At 32.5% G+C, this 23,819-nt stretch overlaps 1 protein-coding gene across 1 annotated transcript in view; it reads left to right on the top strand.

Moving 5' to 3' along the window:
• Positions 1-16,862: 16,862 nt before the first annotated feature.
• Positions 16,863-23,819, top strand: part of LOC130495008 (MAP3K epsilon protein kinase 1-like) — a 7,294-nt gene continuing 337 nt past the window's right edge. The window contains exons 1-22 of the mRNA XM_056985895.1: positions 16,863-17,083; positions 17,227-17,361; positions 17,485-17,505; positions 17,720-17,793; positions 17,867-17,957; positions 18,028-18,111; positions 18,245-18,346; positions 18,470-18,601; positions 18,773-18,844; positions 18,946-19,049; positions 19,166-19,265; positions 19,396-19,770; positions 20,022-20,357; positions 20,438-20,482; positions 20,640-20,819; positions 20,897-20,980; positions 21,189-21,286; positions 21,372-21,455; positions 21,772-22,484; positions 22,581-22,951; positions 23,040-23,584; positions 23,698-23,812. Coding sequence (XP_056841875.1) covers positions 17,024-17,083; positions 17,227-17,361; positions 17,485-17,505; positions 17,720-17,793; positions 17,867-17,957; positions 18,028-18,111; positions 18,245-18,346; positions 18,470-18,601; positions 18,773-18,844; positions 18,946-19,049; positions 19,166-19,265; positions 19,396-19,770; positions 20,022-20,357; positions 20,438-20,482; positions 20,640-20,819; positions 20,897-20,980; positions 21,189-21,286; positions 21,372-21,455; positions 21,772-22,484; positions 22,581-22,951; positions 23,040-23,584; positions 23,698-23,812 — 3,921 coding nt within the window. The 5' untranslated portion in view covers positions 16,863-17,023. The remainder of the gene's footprint in view (positions 17,084-17,226; positions 17,362-17,484; positions 17,506-17,719; positions 17,794-17,866; positions 17,958-18,027; positions 18,112-18,244; positions 18,347-18,469; positions 18,602-18,772; positions 18,845-18,945; positions 19,050-19,165; positions 19,266-19,395; positions 19,771-20,021; positions 20,358-20,437; positions 20,483-20,639; positions 20,820-20,896; positions 20,981-21,188; positions 21,287-21,371; positions 21,456-21,771; positions 22,485-22,580; positions 22,952-23,039; positions 23,585-23,697; positions 23,813-23,819) is intronic.

Here is a 23,819-nt window from a genome sequence, read left to right as displayed (position 1 = left end):
GAGTATTGGATTAGTAGAATTTCTATTATTTATTTTGGATTGAAGTAGAATTTCTAACTTCACTATATTAAAATGATCAGGTAGTTGCATACGTGAAATTTTATTAGGTGAATACTACTTGTTGGATTTTTTTTTTTTGAGTTTTATCAATGTTTACAATTTTAAAGTAGCATACGATGGTTTTTTAAATCGACTGCGATTACAGAAATTTCTTTCTTCCTTTCGTGGCGACCCACAGAATACTACTGTATTATATTAGTAGTGTTTTTGGTGGGTTGACAGAATTAACAGGATTAAAAATATTTGGAGATTGATTTTATTTTGTAAATATACCAAAACCAAACAACAACAAACAAAAATAAGTGATGTGTTTAATATTTAAGAGGTGAGTACCACATAATACATGCATATATACACTTTCTCTTGACAATTAAATTGATAGCGACTTGTCTGCTTATATGTCCCTCTAACAAACTCAACATATCTAAACTTTTAAACCGAATGCATCTTTATTCAGCAACAAGTTTAGTCAAATGGTACGTCATTTAGTATATTTTATATTAACCCATTATACAATCGACCAACGATAAACAGATATTAACCAAAAACGTGTACATTAGTTACAACGGTGATAACAAATATTCCTAATAGATGCATTTTTTTTTGTTAATTGGCATAAGTTAACCAAAGTGAAAGGTCGCCAAGGTAGATAAAATTGACATAACTTAGACAATCATGATTTACTGGTTTACGCGAATATATATTGTCATAATTAACCAAACAATATATTTTTTTAACAATTTTAGTTTACAAAAATAAAAATCTTAATGTTCATTTTAAAACTAAAACCTTTAGGTATCCTTATATATTTTAAATATTAACATGTACTACAAAACTGATACGGCGAAGAAAAAGTGAGTTTGAACAAGAGGTCACATGTATGCGTAACTTTTACACATCATACGTACGTAGTGAGATACGTACATTTATACTATTATATCATCGTACATGGATAAAATGAGACGCGTAAAGAAAAAGATACGTTTTAGAGATAAGAAAAATGGATTTCTCCTCGTTGAAAAAAATGTATAAAAATATTTTTATAGAAGCGAATTGATGTGATACACCACGTAAATACTCGTTTCAGCATAACCGACAAGATAAACATTAAATTCGTATATATTAATATTTGCCTAAAGTACGCATAACAATAATTAATTTGTCCCCAAGAGAGAAAAATAATAGCAATATTATGTTAAATCATCGGTCGAAACGTAGCATAAAGCTTTAGCAAAAAAAAAAAAAAAAAAACTTAGCATAAAGCCACCGTGCTCCGTGCACATGCGCGTATGAGATATGCCAAATAAATTATTCCAAAAGTAATCTCAGTACACTCTTTTTGCATTGCATTAATGTACTAATGCCATTACGGGTTTGATTAATAATACAGTTTGATGAGAATACAAATAATCAGAGGTTGAAGCGTTGTTTTGGTTTGAAACATGCTACGATAATGAACTGCTTAAAAAATCAGACAATCACAACTACTTTTCACCAGCATACGGTTGATTAAAAAATTTCAATGTTATTTGTTATTATGGATCATAGCACTTAAATAATCCGATTCAACAAAGTTGTACCCACTTCCAAAAAAAAAAGTTGTACCCTATATCTCATTCTACCATTTTACCCACTTTTATAAATGAAAAGATCCTAACAGCTTTGATTTGATTGAAAGAAATAACTCAGTACCAAGCGAACTCAAAGTTATCATACAAAACCACATGGTTATAATTCACTCAAACACGTCGATTTGAAATGATTAATAGGCAATTTTTTTGTTAGGAAACCATGTATTACTATCAGTGGTTATATCTCTAACTAATAATATCAGCTACGCATAAATGCTGGTTACAAGTATATAGATACAGTTATGCCCATTTTAACATAGACGTCGTATAAATAAAAGTTTGGATCTATAAGTATGTGTATAATTCAAACAAAAAATTGTAAACTTTTAGTACTTGGTTTTTAGAATCCTTTAGAAACAGATACCAAAAAGATATTTGACATATGTATCCGGATAACAAGAATCATAAAATCAATAAGTTGTATATATTGGGCTGATTTTATTCCCTTCATCGAGCATTAACACTAGTATTTTGAAATATATATAGTATATACTAATAAGTGGATACAACTGTCGGCTCGGATGTCAATGAGTGAATGGTTAATAGTAGTAACTAGTAAGGAAGTTTTTTTTTTTGAGAAATAGTACTAGCAAGGAAGGTCACTTGTTTTGTTAATCAGAAACCCAACTAATTAATGTTAGTATATTACCGTGGCATTCCTTTTATCAAAGTTCTAATGAATCCAGAACTTTCAACATTTATACTAAGTTCACAAACTCGTGACAAATTTAATTAACGTGATAATACCAGTTTCAAATACTCAAACAAACAATACAGTAGCATTATCGAAATGTAAGTCATCCTGTTTTTTTTTTTGTTTATATATAATCCATATGCGGTCATTTGAATTGGAAACATCCAACAAATAATACTATTTCACGGAAAAATAGATGTTTCCTGATCACAAAATCGTGAACTTGGATTCCATTATATCTATTTCGATTGATCTCGAAACTATATAAAACCAAGCATATTAGTAGGCTGCCTATTAGATTCAGTTCTTAGCACATTAACTATTTACATTTTGAAAAAAACTATTTAAAAAGGGTATACTTTGACGTAACTTCGGACCGTACAGAGACGTCGGTAAGCTCACGACGTGTCAAGTTCACATCAAACCACGAGGCTGATGTCTGCTTTCAAGTACGACACCGTACCTAACATGGAGACAACCGTATCTTTTTGACGGCATTCATTCAAGTTAATGACACTTTTTAATGTCTACGAGAATCTTGAGATCTGTTAAATGGTAATTACGACAGTCCGATTTCATTAGTTTACATCGGACAATTATATAATCATATAAGCTTCTTAAATACGATTGCATAATTATAATTGGTTCGTGTAAAGTTTATTGGTCCCCAATTAAATGCATTCAATGATTATATACTTTTTAGTAGTAATAATAAACCAACATGTAATAGGTACAAGTTGAATAATCTTTTAACAATTGGAATCATTTCCCCAAGTAAAAAACTATGGAAAGTCATTATGAGAGCATCTCACGAAATTAGAAAGATACAGAAAAATAAGCAAAAATGACTTGCACCAATCGGAAATTTTGTCCAACTTAACTTCCTTTTAACATGATTAATTACCAAAGAAACTTATGAAAAACTCGGCTCAGATTATAAATAACACCAATAGACAAGATTAGATGCTAAAACCCGTTGTTAACTGATACTACTAAATGGTTAGTTCTTGGTAGTAAATGGTTACGCAGTAGCAAGAAATAAAGTCAAAGGATGAGAGAGCGATCGCGTAACAGCCGGTGGCCAGCTAAGAAGCACAATGACGAATTAAATAGTGCCACTGTGCCAGAGAGGATTCTCTATAAGGGTAAAATCATTTTTATTAAAAAAATATTATGGTATCAAGAAGAAAAAGATATGCAAACAGACCAAAAGAACGTAGCCGCAAGATTCCAAAAGAAGACGCGGGGTTGGTTTCAGTAAAAAGTGTATAAAGTGCACCGACGCGACGACAAGTAAGAGTGAAGCGAACCACGTACGTTTCGGTGCACCGTCTCGCAGACTCGTACTCTCTCTATCATTGCTCACCTTTTCCCGAGAGAGAGTACGGTCACTTTTTGCTTTGTTGACCTTTGCTGGATTTATAGTCTCTTGTTGACTGATTCATTCCAAAAACTCGTCTACAGTCTCTACTTGCTCTTCTGTCACAACGTGTGGACTGGATATTTCAAATATTTGAGTATATGAAAGAAGTCACAAGTAAAAGTTGAATCTGATAATGAATTTTCTTTTAAGTATTCAAGAAAACTCTAACTACTGTGACTCGACATAATTTAAATTTTACACGGTCTAAACTCTACAAATTATAATAATTTACTAAATATATGTATTATAACAGATTAAATCTCATGACTAATAGTATATAATACTCTATATTTTCAATTAAGGGTCGTTGTATAATAAAGTTTCAGTTATGAAATAAATGTAATTTTTTACTTCAATGCAAAATTTTACTTTAATTTATCTCTTTTATTCCTAATTACATTTAAAATAAATATTATAAATTTTTAATAATTACGTAATGACAAAACTAAAAATGTAACTATTATATACTAGTATGTATTAATAAATTGAAACAAAATTCAATTTAATATGAAAGAAATAAAAAAAATCATACTTCACGTGTTCCAAAATATATGATATTTTAGACATATACACAACAATTAAGAAAGTTATATTTTGTCTAAAGATTTCATCAAAAGTAAAATAGAACTATCCAACAAATTACAAAATAGAGAATAAAATACTGTTGGTTACAAAAATTTAATAAAATTAAAAGTTACGTAAAAATAAAAATATTTTGCATATTGAAACATAAACTCTATAAAACATCATACGTTAAAAATGAAAGGAGTATTATTTTATAATATACTATTTTAATTATCATAATTAATAAAATTAAAATTTATATTAATTATTCTTATATTTATAAATTTATAGATAACTTAGAAATAATCGCTATAGTCTATCGCTTAAAATGTTTTAAGAACACTGTGTTTCTTTCATTGCTACAAAAATTGTTACTTGGCTTCATTTATTAGACGGTAGAAGAATCAAGACCAGGAGTAAACCTGAAAAAGGGGATCGGTTGTGGATTTTACATGGATAACATTTAATACTCAACCGTCCATGTACCTCTTATATACTATTTTTTTTTTTGTAAACTATATACTATATTAATTGATTGCTTTTAATATGTTATGTTGTGCTTATATATAGTATAAGATTTATAAATGAAATATATACATTTATTATATATGCATATACGATTTTAAAATGACGATGTTCGAGGGAAGAACATTAAATTGCTTGTTTTATTTTATTTTTATTTTTGTAGTTAAAACACATTATCTTATACTGTTATACATATGCAATTAAAATATAAAAATATATATTTAATTAATTATACATATTTAGATTATTTATATATTGATGTGTTTATGTTAAAAAAACAAAACTGTAATTTCTTAAGTCAGTTGACATCTTCTACCTTATAGGTTTAACCGTACACTTTTATATCGATGAATATGAGTTTTAACATATTTATCCACGCTGACTTTTTTTTTTGCTTAAGAACTTTTTCCACACGGTTTTACTTCTATTTGCTTATGAATTTCTTCCAAAGTCACTAGCAATTTCGAAGTGTATTTTAATTATAATTCTAGTTAACTTATTCTATTATATTATAATAGTATAATAGTATAATTCTAGTTAAAGTGTATTTTCACTCGATGGAGAAAATTAATGTCAATATGTTATTTTCTTTGTTTTCTTAAAGAAATCACGCTTGTTGGTTTAAGCTGCAAATTAAGTTGGTCTACCAGTTTTGAAAGAGTCAGTTAAACAAGAACATCTCAATCAAATAAATACCATATCGTAATTTAATACATTTTCTGGTTCTAACATTTAGTTTTTATTTTGCTAACGAGAATTTAATAGAGAAATTGCAGTAGGTACACACAACATATCTCGTATTTAGCTATATACCAATTTACAGTGTTAGCAACTGTGTATTTATTTTAAAGACTATTGTGCCCTTCATCTTTGATAATACCTAATCACCACACCTCCTCTTTTTATCCTCTCCTCCTCCCCACAGCCTTTCACCGCCGGAACTCCGCCGCACTCTCCTCCTCAATGCACAGCCCCACTCTCTCTGCCTCCTCAACGCACAGCCCCACCCTCTCCTCTTCCTTCTCCTCCCCTTCCTTTTCCGCCGCCTCCTCTTCTGCCGCACTTACCTTTGGATGAATCCGCCTCCACCGCTGTAGTCATTACCGGATCTCCGCTTCCATCGCCGTACTCGTCTCTGGATCCCCCGCCTCCGACTCGACGTCCAGCTCCACCACGACACCTCCGCTCCTTTTCCTCCACCTTGTTCTCTTCCGCCGGACTCAGCTCCGGATCCTCCGCCTCCACCGCCTCCGGCTCGACGCCCAGCTCCACCACGACGTTGTTTCCCGTCCCGAGCTCCTCTTCCACACCGAGCATATCAAAATTAATTGTCAAAAGAAAATAATTGTTATTTTATATACATATGTTTACCTAGTTTCACTGTTTAGGATAAATAGCTAATTTCTTAGTTTTTATGTATTTTCAGCAAATTAACTCAATTTAATATTGGAGTAAGTGAAAACTAACCAAATGAATTGAATAAGTAAAAGTATCAAACTACCTATTATTGTGCTGAGGTGGTAGAACATCTCTCTCTCTCTCTCTCTCTTTTCTCTCTCTCTCTCTCTCTCTCTCTCTCTCTCTCTCTAAAGATTTCTGTTTTAGATTTTTTTTTTAAATACATTTTTATATTTATAATGCATGTAATAATTATAAATTGTAAATTTCAAAAAAATATGATTATTAGATTTTGATTGGTAAAATAAAAAAAATAATTAATCACAAATCAATAAATATATATTTGTAATAAAATTTTAAGATGTTTTTAGTATATTTGAAATTTGTAAGAATCATTTTAAAACTGATGGAATACATATACACAATTATTATTGTCATCCATCGACACCATCAGTTACATCATGGCTATCCATTTCAATATAGGACCCGAAATTATGGTTATGTCCTAATTAATGAAATGTTCCACTAGGTCTGTAGGTCATACAGTTGTTTTGTTATTAATATTTAGTCCATCTACTTTGGCAAATATATGTGATATCATGATACAGTTTTTTTTTTGCCAAATATATATAGTTTTGATATGTGCATGTGTATCATCTGGAGGCCCAAATTTATAAGGTTAGTTCATCTACTTTTGAAGCTTGGTCGAACGGCCTAATACATATATTAGTCAATCGTATTCGTATGTAACCAAACACTACAGTAAAAAATACTACTATTATTTTGAACCAATAAACTTACTCAAACTTAGTGACAGTATAGCTACAAAAAATTAAGTGTATTGTCATGATATAACATGTTATTTATCACTCACAACATTATTAAAAACAAAGACTAGATTTAAGCTAGAGAATCATTATACAAATCATTTTAGCAAAAAAATAATCATTATACAAATCATGGGATTTTAAGGTCTCAATCAAAGGGAAAGATGACAAAATCAAGACTTTTTAGCATTTTGATGGTTGGTCAATCTATTGATGTCACAGCTTATACAACTTGAGAATTGAAAGTAACGCTGATCTTTTGAACTATTAATTTTACGTGGACGAGTGTCCCTTTTTGAGCTACGAAAATAACAAAGCTAGCCACGAAGAGATCAAGACCTTGGTGCTAGACTGCTAGTTGTGGTGATGATCACTTCACTTGGTATATATTTCTAATACCAAAATTCAAATTGTACACATAATTACGTAATTATGAGATAATCATGATTTTAAATTATTGAGACATCTTAGTTAAAATAGGTACGACCATATGCACAATCCATGCCTTTCAGTTGAAAAACCACAAGGTGATCATCAGATGCGCGGGGTTGACGGACCCTAGCGAATATTAGTGTTTCAAAAAAATAATTCACTCTCTTTATTTGTTTATTCTCAATAGACACAACTGGAGTCTGAAGAGAATACAATATTTGCTATTGAGAATACAAAACTACAGTTTGAGTGGCAGAGCATTAGCATAAACATTATGTTTATTATTATTCAATCGACATTTATTATAAAATCATTTAGAAAATCAATTAAAAAAATACTAACGTTTTCTAAATGTTTTTTGTTCAATGCTTTCATATAGAATTTTTGGTAGAGCGTTTGCAATAAAAATAATTATATATAATTAGTTGATATTTTATACTTTTATTCAAAATGATAAATCATATTTATTATATATATGTAGTTGATATTTTGAATGTAAAACTTTATTTCTTTTTTAAAAAATTAAATATATTAATTTACTTTTATATTTATTTTTTAAAATACTTTTTTTAAAATTTTTATTTTTTTAAAAAATTATCTTTTAAAATTATAATTAAAAGTATTTTGAAAAATATAATTAATAAGTATTTTTAAAAAATTATTTATATATATTATATATTATATTATTTTTAAAATTAAAAGAAAATAAAAATAAATAAAACTTACATATAAAAATATTTCATAAAAAAAAAAAATATTTCAAAATAATAATTTATCATTTAAAAATGATTTTAAAAATTATATATATTTTTTGAAAGTAAAAATGTTACTTTTGAATCCTTATACAATTTTGTGATATTATTAAACAAAATATACTAATTATAATTAAATTATTTTTAAAAAAATATATATTATAAATGCAAATATTCCACTAAAAGTTTCATATGAAAGCATTGAGTAAAGAGCATTTAGAGAACATTTGCATCTAATCTAAATGTTTTTATTGTAATTGTTGATTGGTTTACTACTGTAATAGTGTGTCAAGTTATAATCCATGCAATCTGGAGACCAGCATATGAAATTCATTATGTTACCAAGACTAGTATTTTGGAAGCTTAATCGACAATCTTAGACTTTTTTTTGGTTTCTTTAGTTATAACGGTCAACATTAATTTACAAGTTTAAATTATTTGATATGCTTTTATGGAATTACCTTACTTTTCGATACCGAATGCTCATCCAACCATAAGTTTAGTTAGTCTATATTTGTGTCTATATTTAGCCTATTACCTTATTTATCACACAAAAAATTATAAATACTACACTTTGACTTATTGAGTCTTTAGATCCAAAAATGAATCATCTCATTATTTTTATGTTAGTTCTTGTTATGTGTTCTTGTTTTAAAGAAAGTTATGGATGTGCTCCAGGCACTACTCCAAACACTTTAGCATTTAAAAACCAACTTGGAGCTGCGCATGTACTCAATGTACATTGCTGGTCTAACAGAGGTGAAGACAAAGGTATGACTCATGTATTATTCAACCAACCATACAGCATTCCAGTTGAGGAAGGAGGAAAAGGGAGAATAGTATGGAAATGTGAATTAAGGGATGTAACGAGTAGGACTCATATTGTAATATGGAGAGCATATAGAGGAGCTGCCAATGTTCGATGTGGTGAGAGACGCGAATATATAGTTGAACTTAAAGGTGTTTCCTTACTGAAAAATAATAAACCGGCCAAAGAATTCTTTAGTTGGTCTAAATAGTGCATTTTTTCTTATTCATCTTCCTCTTTTAAGACTAGTATTTATGAAGCTTAATTCTTTTCGTGCCTTGTGCGTTAAGTTATTTATATTTTTAAATTTGGGGTCATAATATACAAAAGAGTAATAAAGTATTGTATCAATCTTCTAAATAATAATAATAATAATAAAGTATGAGTTTATTTGATATATATTGTATTAATCTTTTAAATTATATTAGGTGATTCTCCGGTGCTGATGCACAAATATAAGTATTAACAAAGTAAATCTATCACAATAAATGATTCATGTTTTATTTTAAATTTCTATTTTATATGTATGATTTGTTATAAATTATATCATATTATTTTACTTAGACTTGTGGTTATATATATATATATGTGTGTGTATAATGTCTAGTCGGTATGGTTATTACTGAATTGCATCTACTTGTTGAATTTCAACTATATTAATAGATTAAGTTATGATTAATTTTGTTATTTTCATTTTTGGTTGTTAAATTATTTTCAAATAATTTAAAATAATACCCAAATCATTTCTTGGGAATTACTTTTGAGAAATCATGTTATATAAGTAAAATATTAAGGTTACTTTTAAAATTCATATATATTTTAAATTTTATATAGTTTAATAAAAATATAAAGAGACTGTAAATGAAAATCTATAATATAATAAAAATAATTTCAAGAAAATTAGTAAAATACTCAAAATTCAGTAATATTAATTAAAATATTTTTAGTTTATTAAAGATATTTCTATTTATTTTATCCAAACTATTTGTAGTCATCTAAGAAAATATATTGATATATATTATATTGCTATTATATATATATATGAATGATATATATATTTTAGTTTTAAAATTTATAATGTATCTTTTAATAACTTTTCATTATTGGAAAGGATATAAAAAGGAAACTAACTTTTTATATAATATTTTTAATTTATTAAAGATAATTATGTAATTAACTATAGTAAGAATCAACGTGAACATGACACGTTGGAAAATGATTTTTCAATTAAATAATACTAGATTATTTCTTTTCATGCTGATCCATGGATATAAATATCAATAAATTAAATGTATTATGTAACTGATTACTATTTTAATGTCAGATCATTTTTAACTCATATTATAAAATTATTTCTGATTTTGAATATATAATATTATATTGCATTTACTTATCCAAATTTATTTATATTATTTTTCTTCTATTTAAAATATTGATTAATTTTGTTATTTGTATTTAAGTTGGCTGTTCTCTTAGATAAGTAGGGCTTTTTTTTTTTAATTTCTCTTCGCTCTTTTACACCACAATACAAGAAGAGGATGAGTACAAGCAAGAACAGAGCTTGTTGGAGACTGGAGAGAGAGTTGCTAGTGACAGACGCCATCCATGAGTGTGGTACCCAGCGAGGGTGCTGAGCGGTTTTGCGAGGCCTGAAAGTTATAAGCAATGGCGGGTTAGGACTTTAAGAGCCGGGTTTAAGCCGGAGGTGATAAGTAAAGAGATCATGAAGGGAGGTAGAGAGATAGTGAGGAAACGTTACGATAAAGATTTTTTTGATTGTTAGTGATAGTTACTGGATGCTTCAGGGATGGAAAAGAAGAGTTATCTATGCTTTCTCTTGCTTGGAAAACTGCAAGATAAGCTAACAGATAATCGTTTGAAAAATTGTTGACTTGGCTTCATTTTTGTTTGCCAATGGTATTGTAGTAATTTGTTTGATCACATGAATGGTATTTGTAGTAATCTTAAGACAAAACTGTTTCATCATATATCTGGAGCTAAAAGCACAAGAATAAAACAACCACCAACACCACCATGTGAATGATGATACAGACATGATCTACTAAAACATGTGAACTAAGGTTGCTGCTGCTCTTAGCTAATATTTGGTTTGAGGTTTTGGTGGTTCCAAAGAGCACCAGTCCGCCTCCCTGTTCTTGGGTTATTTGAAACCATCGCCTTGTCTGTTGCTCGGTGACGGTTTGTCACTGCTCCTCGCGGACTTGCTTGGATGGTTTTGTCCCTCAGGCTGTTTCCTTTTCAAGTCACCACCATTTGTTTCCCGGCTTGTCTCAACCTTCTTCGGTTCACTGAAAGAGGGTACATTCAAGATACTTACAGTATAAAGTTGTCAAGATATAGGTGACTGAAATTTATTGCTACCAATAATTACTTATTCTGTCTCAAGATTATATGATCAGTTTAGACAATGGACCTCTCGAATTATTCAGCTGAATGCATACACTCTTGGGAAGATAATTTGTTGAGAATCAACCAAAAGGAATTGTAAAAAGCGAAGGGTACAGTACCTATAAAAGACATTCTTCCTCCATTACTGCTAAAACAAAAGCCTACTTTGCTTTCAAATTTCATTAATAATTCACCATAACCGAATAGCTTTTTTTAAAAGATAAAAGTAAGAAATCACAACCTTAGATTGGTTGGCTTAGCTTGTGTCTGAACTAGTTTTCACTTGAACCTTTCCACATTCTTCAATACTGTGGAAAAGAGTAAAGATGAGATCGAAAACGAAGAGCTTAGCTTTTCAGATGCTCGATAAGTTCTTGTTTACTGTTTAGCTTTTTTTTATTCGCTGAACTTTTAATTAGTGTCTAAACCCCACTAATATACTTCTGTCGGAAATCCTCTGTTTCAAAAGTTGCTTACTTGGTTCTAGGGTTCTTGATAAGAGTGAGAAATCTACAAATGCTTGTCATGTTTGTGTTTGAAGTTGCTTTTTACAATCAATCATTAGCATATGACTCAATGTTTGAACTCGTCAGAGTTAGGTTCAAGGTTACAAGCTCTCTGTTCACATGCTGCTTCAGAGAGCAGTCTTGCTCCTAGTTTCAGTTCCTTGCGTGTTACAAACGGTAGGTTTACTTAATCACATTGTATCACCGAGTTTCTTGTTCTTGGACTCTGAATCTGTTAACTCTGATTCTTTATGCAGCTGCATTCATCGGTGTAAACATCGGCACAGATCTAACCAACATGCCATCGCCTTCAGACATCGTAACCAGTCTCATATCCCAACAAATCACACACATTAGTCTCTGTGACGCCATTGTGTGACTCGATTGCATATGCATTTTGCAGGCTATAGAACATATGTGCATATACGGGAAGGTAACTAACGATTTGAGCTTTGTCTTTTTTAACGTTTTGAAAACGTATCTCTTTTTGTTAACTCTTTGTAATCTTGTTTTCATTTACTTCAGCTCAAACGCAACCGGAGGAAACTTTCCTCCCACTGCGTTAGGACTTGTGAGTCCATTAGGAGGGAACGCAAACGCGATGCTCATCTTCATCTACCATCTTCTCTTCATGGCACCAACCATTTCTTCGTATTGGTAGATGAAGATGATAAAACATGTTAAAACATGTTTTTGGTTATTCAAAAAACATTAAAAACAAAAACTAGAATGAAGCTAGAGAATCATTATACAAATCATGGGGTTTAAAGGTCTTAGTCAAAGGGAAAGACGACAAAATCAAGACTTTTTAGCATTTTGATGGTTGGTCAATTTCTAGATGTCACAGCTTATACAACTTGAACTGCAAGATTATAGCACTGAGAAAATTAGTCATAAAAAACAAGTTTAAATAATACTAGATCATGATCCGCGCTTCGGAAGCGCAGAATGTTTTATGATTCAAAATTTTGTTAACAATGTTACAAATATTTAATATGTAAGAATTTTGTCTATTTAAAAAACTGCGTTTGAATCAACATTTTTAAATCCAATTTAGATCGTCAAGCTAGTAAACCCGGTAATCCGATATATAAAGATGTTTGAATTGATTAAAAAGTAATGGGTTAATAAGTTTGATTGAATCCACTTTGAATATATCATATAGTACGACTATTATATAAAATTAATTTGTCAATGAGTAATGTATTGCATGGTGATCATCGCATGGACTTATTGGATGGTGATTATGAAATCTCAAATTTAACATTAGTGCATGTTGATTATGAAATCAATTGGGGAAGAAAATATTTTTTTTGAATAGAAAGAAAATGGGCGAACTGATAAAATGAATGTATATAAGGTATTAAGTTAGCATAGAATAAGGAAATAATTTATTAACATTAATTGTTAGTTAATAAGATCAGAAAATATATCATATCTAATAGTAGGTCCAATTTAAAAATCCATCTAGAAAAAGTCACAATATTTCTATTTTAATAAGATAGATGATCTCAAAAAATGTCAAGTGTTACCCAAAAAAATTACGGCCAAGTCAACTAAATATGGTTTTAAATTACAATAAAACTTAACATTGTATTAGAGCTCCTAAATATGATTACAAAAATGTTTAGTTAATTCGCCACAAAGTTATTTGTTCTTCCGGATCCCATAATGATGGCATGCGAGATTAATGATTAGAAATTTCATTATCTTGAGTGGGAGCAATGAGACTAGTAGATATTAATGAATCACAGAGGTCTTAATTTTTAAAAGATTGAAAAAATATAAACCTTCACTTCAATTTTTTTTATATGAGATATAAATAATATACAAAAGACATGAACCAATATACTAATTATCAATTGATTTTAAATTTGAAATTTAGGAAACTTAGATTTTAGTTGTATTTCGGTAGTTGGTTTTGTTACTCACAAATGAAATAACTTCTAGATTTCAATTTTGACAGATACTCTACTACAAAACAATTAGACATATTTTTCGAAGTTATTTTAAGCTTTCAATAGAATATTTTAGTAAATAATAAAATAAAAAGAATATTTAAATAGTGGTAAATATTTTAAGAATTTTAGAACTTAAATCCAATAGTTTCTCATTTATTCTATTGAAATCCTTTGACTAAAATCGCTATATTAAATTGTGTTTGAGATACATAACTGTAACAAAAGATTTTCCAAAGAATAGATAATAAGATCACATTTCAGTTCATTTGTTATTTTACCAATAAATAATTTATATAAAGTAAGATTATCAGTCTTAAAAAATAGATTAATAAGTTCAACTGATTAATGTTATGCACTAAATATGAGCTATCATCATCTTAACATAACAAAAATCAATCAAAATCAATCAAAATCGAAGGATCATCATCATAACACAACAACAATAATCGAAGAAACAAGGTTCAGTTCCTGCCATTACCTTCCTTGAATTTCCTTAACATTGTCAATGTAATTGGTATTGGAGGAGTCAGCTTCGAAGTGAGCTTCCTCACTTCGAAGCTGACTCCTCCAATACCAATTCCAATGATCTATCCCACAAAAGAATATTTGAGATGAGAAAACAAAATCAAGGGTAACACATAACTTAGAAAGCTTCACAAGATATGTTACCTCTTGTGTGTCTATAGAGTTAGTGACATGGCTGCTGTGATCATCGTTCTCAACAGTAATATGTCTCAAAGATCTTTTCCACTTTTGACATATACTCTAGTACAAAACAATTAGATATATTTTTCTTCTTGGTGAAGTATAGTGATTATGAAAGAAACATACTATATTATATTTGTTGAAAATTAAGAAGGAAATTATTTTAATAGAATATTTTAGTAAATAATAAAACAAAAGAATATTAAGATACTGGTAAGTATTTAAATAATTTTAGAACTTAAATCCAATAGTTTCTCATTTATTCTATTGAAATCTTTTGACTAACATCGCCATACTAGATTGTGTTTGAGATACATAACTGTAATGCAAGATTTCCAAGGATAGATAATAAGATCACAAAATTATTTAGCTATATTCAAAACCAGATATGTAAATAGATAAAAACCACGAACATTTGTTAAGACGAACATTCAAGGATGTTTTTAGTGTAGATCAATCTCAAGCCTTGCTAGTAGAGTGTTCTTACAGCCTCTTTTGGTTTGATCATTCGAAAGTTGATCTCTAGACATTTTCCACCCAAAAATGTGTTTGTTGAAATGTCTGAGACAACTCTGCTAGGCTCTTAATGCATCTTGCCAAAGATATTTGTTGTTAAGAGTGTTAGGATAGCTAATAAACATGTTCTTAATGATTGCTTTCATATCATTCAACCAAAGAGATTTGATGTTTGAGATGTGTTAGCAAATGAGCATTCATCTAGACATAGAGCTTGCTTAGGATTGTGTTTAGGCTTAAGGTCATATGTTTGATTCATCATTTGCCATCTTTGTTTGATACTTGATCACCCGAAATCATATTCCCATGCTCATGAGTTCTCTTTTATCATATTTAAGAAAGTCTTTCATTTTACTGCGATTTAGTTTTATCTTGTCATCATAGTTAGTTATTGTTTCAGAAATCATTTCAAATCATTGGTTGCATTTAGATTAAGTAAGTGCTTGCATTCTTAGTGCTTGAAATCCCTCAGAACTGATTCGACATATTACTTCCATTTTACTATCATATGACTTAGGAACCTCAAAGCTCCTAATATCACTAGAATCGCCATATTAGATTGTGTTTGAGATACATAACTGTAACACAAGATTTTCCAAGAATAGATAATAAGATCACAAAATTATTTAGCTATATTCATAACTAGATATGTAAATAGATAAAAACCACGAGCATTTGTTAAGAAGACGTGCGTGGTAAAAAATGTAGTGGTATTTAGATTAATGTGCATGCAATTGAGGTGCTTTTTGAATCTGACATGGCGAAATCTAGTCGTCCAATTGAATTGAATCCAGTTTCAAATTCCTACCAGAGAGAATCTCTCTCTTTCTCAGTCTCATTCTTCTCTTCTCTCATTCCTTTCAAGCGAAGCTAGCAGAACGAGAAGGGTGAAATGGTGGGAAAAGGTAAGATCGAAGCTTATGATTCTCTTGATACCACCGGTTTCGTCATCGTTAGCTCGATTATGATGTTGTTTAGCTTTGTCGATAGATAAAACTTGCTTCTCTTGGATTTGATTGGTATCGATTCTGCATCGTCGTTTTAGTTGAACGACGATGGCGACGAAAGTAGTAGCTGGGATTCGATACTGGTAAGTATTTAAATAATTTTAGAACTTAAATCCAATAGTTTCTCATTTATTCTATTGAAATCTTTTGACTAAAATCGCCATATTAGATTGTGTTTGAGTTACATAATTGTAACACAAAATTTTCCAAGAATAGATAATAAGATCACATTTCAGATCATTTGTTATTGTACCAATAAATAATTTATATAAAGTAAGAAATTATCGATCTTTAAAAAATAGATTAACAAGTTCAACTGATTAATGTTATGCACTAAATATGAGCTATATACACTTGCGGTCTCATGAAAATAGTTATTTACAAAAATAATATAATGGTAATCAAAACTTAATATTTTTTTTATAATAATATGTGTGAAAATGTCAAAAAAAAATTTTTTTTGAAGCAGAGAGTATTCAGTAATTAGAGATATTGTAAACAAATAGTGAAATAGTGGGGTCAATTCGTTAAGAATGAAAAGATTATGGACCTCATAAGAAATAAGATACTGCTGTTAAGGTTAGTCAACAGTCACACAGTTGTGTTCCTCTTTCCCTTTATGTTCTTCTTTGCCTTTTTTTTTATTTTATTTTATTAAAATTGCCAATATTTAAGAGCTGGCATCTGAACATCTCTTTTCAATCAAAATCTCTTCTGTGGATTCCTTCAATTTCCTCAAAAACTGAAACCCTAATTCTTATCTCATTGGATCGGAGGATCAATCGGCTTCGCTGACGGAGGGAGGATGGCGCGGCAAATGACGTCATCTCAGTTCCACAAATCGAAGACTCTCGACAACAAATACGTAAGCTTTCGATTCTGCGTTTTGAAGTTTGATAGCTCTCTCAGCTTTTGGGTTTCGAAATTGAGGAAAGTTGAAACCTTTTTTTTTTTGATCTTCGCCTCTGCTTTAAAAGGTTGAAACTTTTTTTTTGATGGGTTTATTAGATGCTGGGAGATGAAATTGGGAAAGGAGCTTATGGTAGAGTGTATAAAGGATTGGACTTGGAGAATGGAGACTTTGTGGCGATTAAACAAGTCTCTTTGGAGAATATTGTTCAAGAGGATCTCAACACTATCATGGTGTGTTTTGTTGCTTTCACCTGTCTATCTTTCTTATTTGTTTTGTCTTAGTGTCTGTCTATCCTTACTAACTGACTTGAATCATGGTGGTGTTACATGTATGGGTGATTCTGTACTCAACAGCAAGAAATTGATTTGTTGAAGGTAGCTTCTTTCATCTACATATTTCATAATCATTGTTCCATTTCAACTTCTTTAAGTTAAAACATTGGCTTGGCATGTAGAACTAACAACTTGTTTACAAAGTTGGGATCTTGTTAAGTATCTGTGAACTTACATCAAGTTAACCACCTTCTGAAATTTGGCTTTTTTCGTTAGTGGTTATGTAGTCTTCTTCTAAGATGATGTTTCATTGCAGAACTTGAACCATAAAAACATTGTCAAGTATCTTGGCTCTTCAAAGACAAAGACTCACCTTCACATTATTCTGGAGTAAGTAGTTTTTTTTTTTGTGCTCACTGAACTATGGTCTGGAAACTCAAGGTTTAAAAATATGTGTTGGCAGGTACGTTGAGAATGGCTCTCTTGCTAACATTATTAAACCAAATAAGTTTGGACCTTTTCCTGAATCGTTGGTGGCTGTTTACATTGCTCAGGTCTGTTTATATCTTTTTCTAGTGGAGTTTTGAGTTTCTTTATGCGTTGTATACTCACTAGTGAGTACAGGTCTTGGAAGGTTTGGTCTATCTGCATGAGCAGGGTGTCATACACCGTGATATCAAAGGTGCAAATATTTTGACGACAAAAGAGGTGTGTTTTTTTTCTACCGTATGGATTGTGTTAGTTATTCTCAGGGATGTAAGATTGTTGTATTCTCGGATGCATAAGATCCTTCTAGGCTATTCTTCCTTAGATATATACTTAACTCTATTTCATACTTCAGGGTCTTGTTAAGCTTGCTGACTTTGGAGTTGCCACTAAACTAAACGAGGCGGATGTTAACACTCACTCAGTGGTTGGAACTCCTTACTGGATGGCTCCTGAGGTACACTATTCTTCATCACCATATTCTGTATAGGTTAACTTCCATTTGGTGGATGCATATTTCATTCCTAATTTGCAAAATTTGTTACCTGATTATGTGGCGGATACCCAACTTATGTTTCAGGTTATTGAAATGTCCGGAGTTTGTGCTGCTTCTGACATTTGGAGTGTTGGATGCACTGTTATCGAACTTCTTACATGTGTGCCTCCTTACTATGATCTGCAACCCATGCCAGCTCTCTTTCGTATTGTTCAGGTTCGGCAACATTTATTGAGTTATGTATTAATTAATCAATAAAATTTAGGTCTCTTCCTGGCTCTTTTTTATGCTTTCTTGCTGCTAATAACTTCTTTCCTTAAAAAAAAATGCTAAAGTTATTAGCCAACAAGTGACAAACTATTGCCCTTTTTTCTGGTTCAATGTTAGGATGATAACCCTCCTATTCCCGATAGTCTTTCTCCAGATATTACAGACTTCCTACGACAGTGCTTCAAGAAGGTATAGTTTAATCATCTCACCTGCCCCTGCACCGCAACCTAGACAATTTAATTTACTTAATATCCAGTATGTTGATCTGATTGTTATCTTGCATATTACAGGATTCCAGGCAGAGGCCTGATGCAAAGACATTGCTCTCTCACCCTTGGATACGGAACTCTAGACGAGCATTGCAGTCCTCACTTCGCCATAGTGGAACCATCAAGTGAGAAATTCTATTTTTTTCAGAGAATATTCCAAGACATATCATCTATGTCTTCTTCGCACTAGTGTTAGTTGCTTCCGCTGGAAATGATGTCCTTTGCACTGCATCCTTTGCAGATATATGAAAGAAGCTGCTGCAAGTTCGGAGAAAGATGCTGAAGGTAGTCAAGATGTAACTGAAAGCCATTCAGCAGAAAAATCTGGCATGTCAAAATCTGTAAGCTTTTTCTCAGCTCTAATTTACCATCAGTCGTTCTCCTGAAAGATGCAAATAAAGAGTTTTAGAGATGAGCCTGAGAACGCATTAACTTTGTTGAGGATACTGATCTGGTGTTTTTTTTGTCCAGGACTCGAAAAGCAAATTACCTCTGGTAGGGGTGGGGAGTTTTAGGTCTGAGAAAGATTCATCTTCACATAGTGATCTTGGTGAAGGAGGAGCGGATAATTCAGAAGCTGATTTTAGTTCAGATCAAGTTCCAACGCTGTCGATGCATGAGAAACCTTCTCTTCAAAGTTCTTCGGATGCAAAGGGGAGCTCTGAAGATGAATCAGAGTTTCAACGGAAATCTGAACATGATGATATACCTGAAAATCTTGAAACGGAATCTTCTAAAGCTGGAAAAAGTACTTTAGAAAAGCAGCCTGGAAAAGAATCTTCCATCCAGGTGAACAAGCCATCACATAGTTCTGACCAAAAAGATGAAGATCGTAGGCTTCGAAAGGTTAGTTGTGTTGTTTTACCTCATTTATTTTTCCTAGTCCTTTCTTAGATAATATGGCCAATTACGAGGGAGTATAATGTATGTTTGAGTTGATTGATAAGTTCACCGTTCTTTACTGATTAAAAAAACAAAACAGTTTGCTGGGCTTGTACTGTGTTTTATACCTTTTTGGCAAACTCTACATTCTATGCATAGAGGTTTCTATAATGACTGACTAGATATGTTTTTTGCTTGTAATTTATATCTCAAAGGCTGTGAAGACTCCGTCTAGTGTTGGTGGGAATGAACTGACTAGATTTAGTGATCCTCCTGGTGATGCGTCTTTGCATGATTTGTTTCAACCACTGGATAAAGTTCCCGAGGGAAAACCAAATGAAGCCTCGACATCAGCAGCGCCTACATCGAATGTCATCCAGGGTGATTCTCCTGTCGCAGATGGTGGAAAGAATGATCTGGCAACAAAACTGAGGGCTACGATTGCTCAGAAGCAAATGGAGGGTGAAACAGGGCATTCGAATGATGGTGGTGACCTTTTCCGCTTAATGATGGGTGTTCTGAAAGATGATGTTATTGACATTGATGGCTTGGTATGTTCTGTCTCGAGAATGCTGGTTTGATTCATTCAAATAGTATTTACCGTTAACTTATTTTCTATCTCGTTTCGCAGGTATTTGATGAAAAAGTCCCCGCAGAGAATCTTTTTCCTCTGCAGGTACGCTTACTTGACCTACTCACTTCATTCTCTTTGAGTATGATATTTTTCAAAATTACGTGTTCGAGAAAAGCCCTTGCTTCTTAACTCCGTTTTTCAGTTGTTTCAATTTATTAGAATCCTAGTATTTATTGGTTAAGTTTTTTTTTTTTTGTAGGCAGTCGAGTTCACTAGATTAGTGAGCTCCTTAAGGGCAGATGAATCAGAAGATGCAATAGTCTCTTCTTCTCAGAAACTTGTTGTCATGTTTCGTCAGAGACATGAACAGAAGGCAGTATTTGTGACACAGCATGGTTTCCTCCCTCTAATGGATCTACTTGATATTCCTAAACCTCGTGTATGTTTTATTTAATCAAGCAGGATTTTTTGTTCTCCTTCATCATCATTATACTGACTAGCTTATGGTGTTTTCAGGTAACATGTGCTGTGCTGCAACTGATAAACGAAATTATCAAAGATAACACCGACTTCCAGGAAAATGCTTCTCTTGTTGGTCTCGTAAGTCCTACCTTCCATTTGCTTACTGACTAGGTGAATTTGGGTGGAGTTCCGTATCTCTATTTTCTTGTTAAAATGGCAAAGCTGAACAGTATTTTAGGGAAAATCGGTTTTCATAATGTTCTCAAATAGCCAAACTGTTTCTTTTTTCCAGTTGTTGCAAAAAAAAAGTCCCATGAAAATTTGATTATTCCAAATGATATGGCAGATTCCTTTGGTAATGAGTTTTGCTGGTCCTGAGAGGGAACGTTCTCGAGAAATTCGCAAGGAAGCAGCTTACTTCTTGCAGCAGCTTTGTCAATCAAGGTATTAAATAGTCATCAAAATATTTCTTTCTTTGTTTCTTCGTGTTTCTATAAGTCATAGAGCTGATTTGGTACTTTCTTTACAGCTCCTTAACATTGCAAATGTTCATAGCTTGCCGTGGAATACCAATTTTGGTGGGATTTCTTGAACCAGATTATGCCAAATACAGGTGGGTGTTGTCTACCATCTTCTTATGATGCTTGACTACTTTCATCGTATAAAATGCATATATTTTATGTGTGGTCTATTGATTATTTCATCATAAGGACTTGGAATGTTATCATCATATTAAATGCATGCTTAGGTTTATTACAAGTCCGAGTAGCATCTGATTTTGTCTTTGAATCTGTCTTCTGTCTAATTTGTTCTTTTGAAAAAGCGAACAAATTGCTTAATAGCTGACCAATTTCTTGATGTAGCCCTTTTTCTTGTAGTCATGGTTTAATCATTTTCTAAACTCTACTGATATGAGCGTTTCTTTCCAGGGAGATGGTTCACTTAGCTATTGATGGGATGTGGCAAGTATTCAAACTCAAAAAATCCACCCCAAGAAATGACTTCTGCCGCATAGCTGCAAAGAATGGGATTCTCCTTAGGCTAATCAACACACTCTATAGCTTGAACGAGGCAACTCGACTGGCTTCTATATCAGGTGGCCCGTTGAGCGTGGATGGTCAAGCTCCACGACTGCGCTCTGGTCAACTTGACCCTAACAATCCTTTATTCGGTCAGCATGAGAGCTCACTCGGTGCGATTGATCACCCTGATGCGTTGAAAACTAGGCATATGGGTGGTGGTGAAGAGCCTTCTCGTGCCTCAACGTCAAACTCTCAAAGATCAGATATCCATCAAGATGGTGATAGGCCTAGATTAAGCAGTGTTGCAGCAGCGGATGGTTCTACGTCAGGCACAGAACCGCATCGGTTATCTTTCTCCGCTAATAGGACATCGACAGATAAGCTTCAGAAGCTGGCGGAGGGTGCATCAAATGGTTTTCCTGTTGCTCAGCCAGAACAAGTTAGACCTTTGCTTAGCTTGTTGGAGAAAGAACCTCCTTCAAGACATTACTCTGGTCAACTGGATTACGTTAAGCACATTACTGGCATAGATAGACATGAAAATAGGTTTCCTCTTCTGCATGGATCGAATGAAAAGAAAACCAACGGAGACCTTGAATTTCTGATGGCTGAGTTTGCAGGTAAGTTTGAAAGTTTTTTTTACTTAGCATGACTCTCCATATTTTAGGCACATATATAACTTTTTGTTTGTTCTTATCATTGCAATGTTTCTTCAGAGGTCTCTGGACGCGGCAAAGAAAATGGAAATCTTGATAAGTATCCAAGCAAAACAATGGCAAAGAAGGTTGTTGGTAATGAAGGAGTCGCTTCTACGTCTGGGATTGCATCTCAAACAGCATCCGGAGTACTGTCAGGCTCGGGTGTTCTAAACGCTAGACCTGGAAGTGCCACATCATCTGGTTTTCTTGCCCATATGGTCTCTACGCAGAGTGCAGATGTTGCAAGGGAATACTTGGAGAAAGTGGCGGATCTGCTTCTTGAATTTGCTCGAGCTGATACAACAGTCAAGTCATACATGTGCAGCCAAAGTTTACTCAGTCGTCTTTTCCAGATGTTTAACCGTGTGGAACCTCCTATTCTGTTAAAGGTACTTGAATACATTATGAAGTTTCTATAACATTTCTGCCTACAGAATCTTCAGCTGCTTTGCTTACACTGCCTTTTGTTTTGTTCAGATACTGGAGTGCACCAATCATTTATCCACAGATCCAAATTGCTTGGAGAATCTTCAACGTGCAGATGCAATCAAGCATTTGATCCCCAACCTCGAGCTTAAGGAGGGGAATCTTGTTTATCAGATCCATCATGAGGTGCTTAGTGCGCTATTCAACCTATGCAAGATAAACAAGAGGAGGCAAGAACAAGCGGCTGAAAACGGAATCATACCTCACCTGATGCTTTTCATCATGTCTGATTCTCCTCTGAAACAATACGCATTGCCACTTCTATGCGATATGGCTCATGCATCTCGGAACTCCAGAGAGCAGCTAAGAGCTCACGGCGGTCTGGACGTTTACCTGAGTCTGCTCGATGATGAATACTGGTCGGTGATAGCCTTGGATTCAATTGCTGTTTGCTTGGCGCAAGACAACGATAACAACCACAAGGTGGAGCAGGCGTTGCTCAAGAACGAGGCAATTCAGAAGTTAGTTAACTTCTTCCAGAGCTGCCCTGAGAGACACTTTGTGCACATACTGGAGCCATTCTTGAAGATTATTACGTATGTATCTCTCTCTCTCTCTTCTTTACAAATAGAGCATCTAATCATATTCCAAAATGTTCTTTATGAAAGCTTAACTGAAGTTCTAGTCCTTAATCATTTCTTGAATCCAGGAAATCATCTCGGATCAACAAGACACTAGCTGTAAATGGATTGACTCCGTTGCTTATTTCAAGGCTAGACCACCAAGATGCTATAGCTAGACTTAATCTTCTGAAACTTATCAAGGTAATGA

Source organism: Raphanus sativus, chromosome 5, assembly GCF_000801105.2.
Source record: "Raphanus sativus cultivar WK10039 chromosome 5, ASM80110v3, whole genome shotgun sequence".
In the NCBI taxonomy this organism is placed as follows: domain Eukaryota; kingdom Viridiplantae; phylum Streptophyta; class Magnoliopsida; order Brassicales; family Brassicaceae; genus Raphanus; species Raphanus sativus.
The sequence above is the reverse complement of the archived record's forward strand: the minus strand, read 5'-3'. Positions and strand labels throughout refer to the sequence as shown.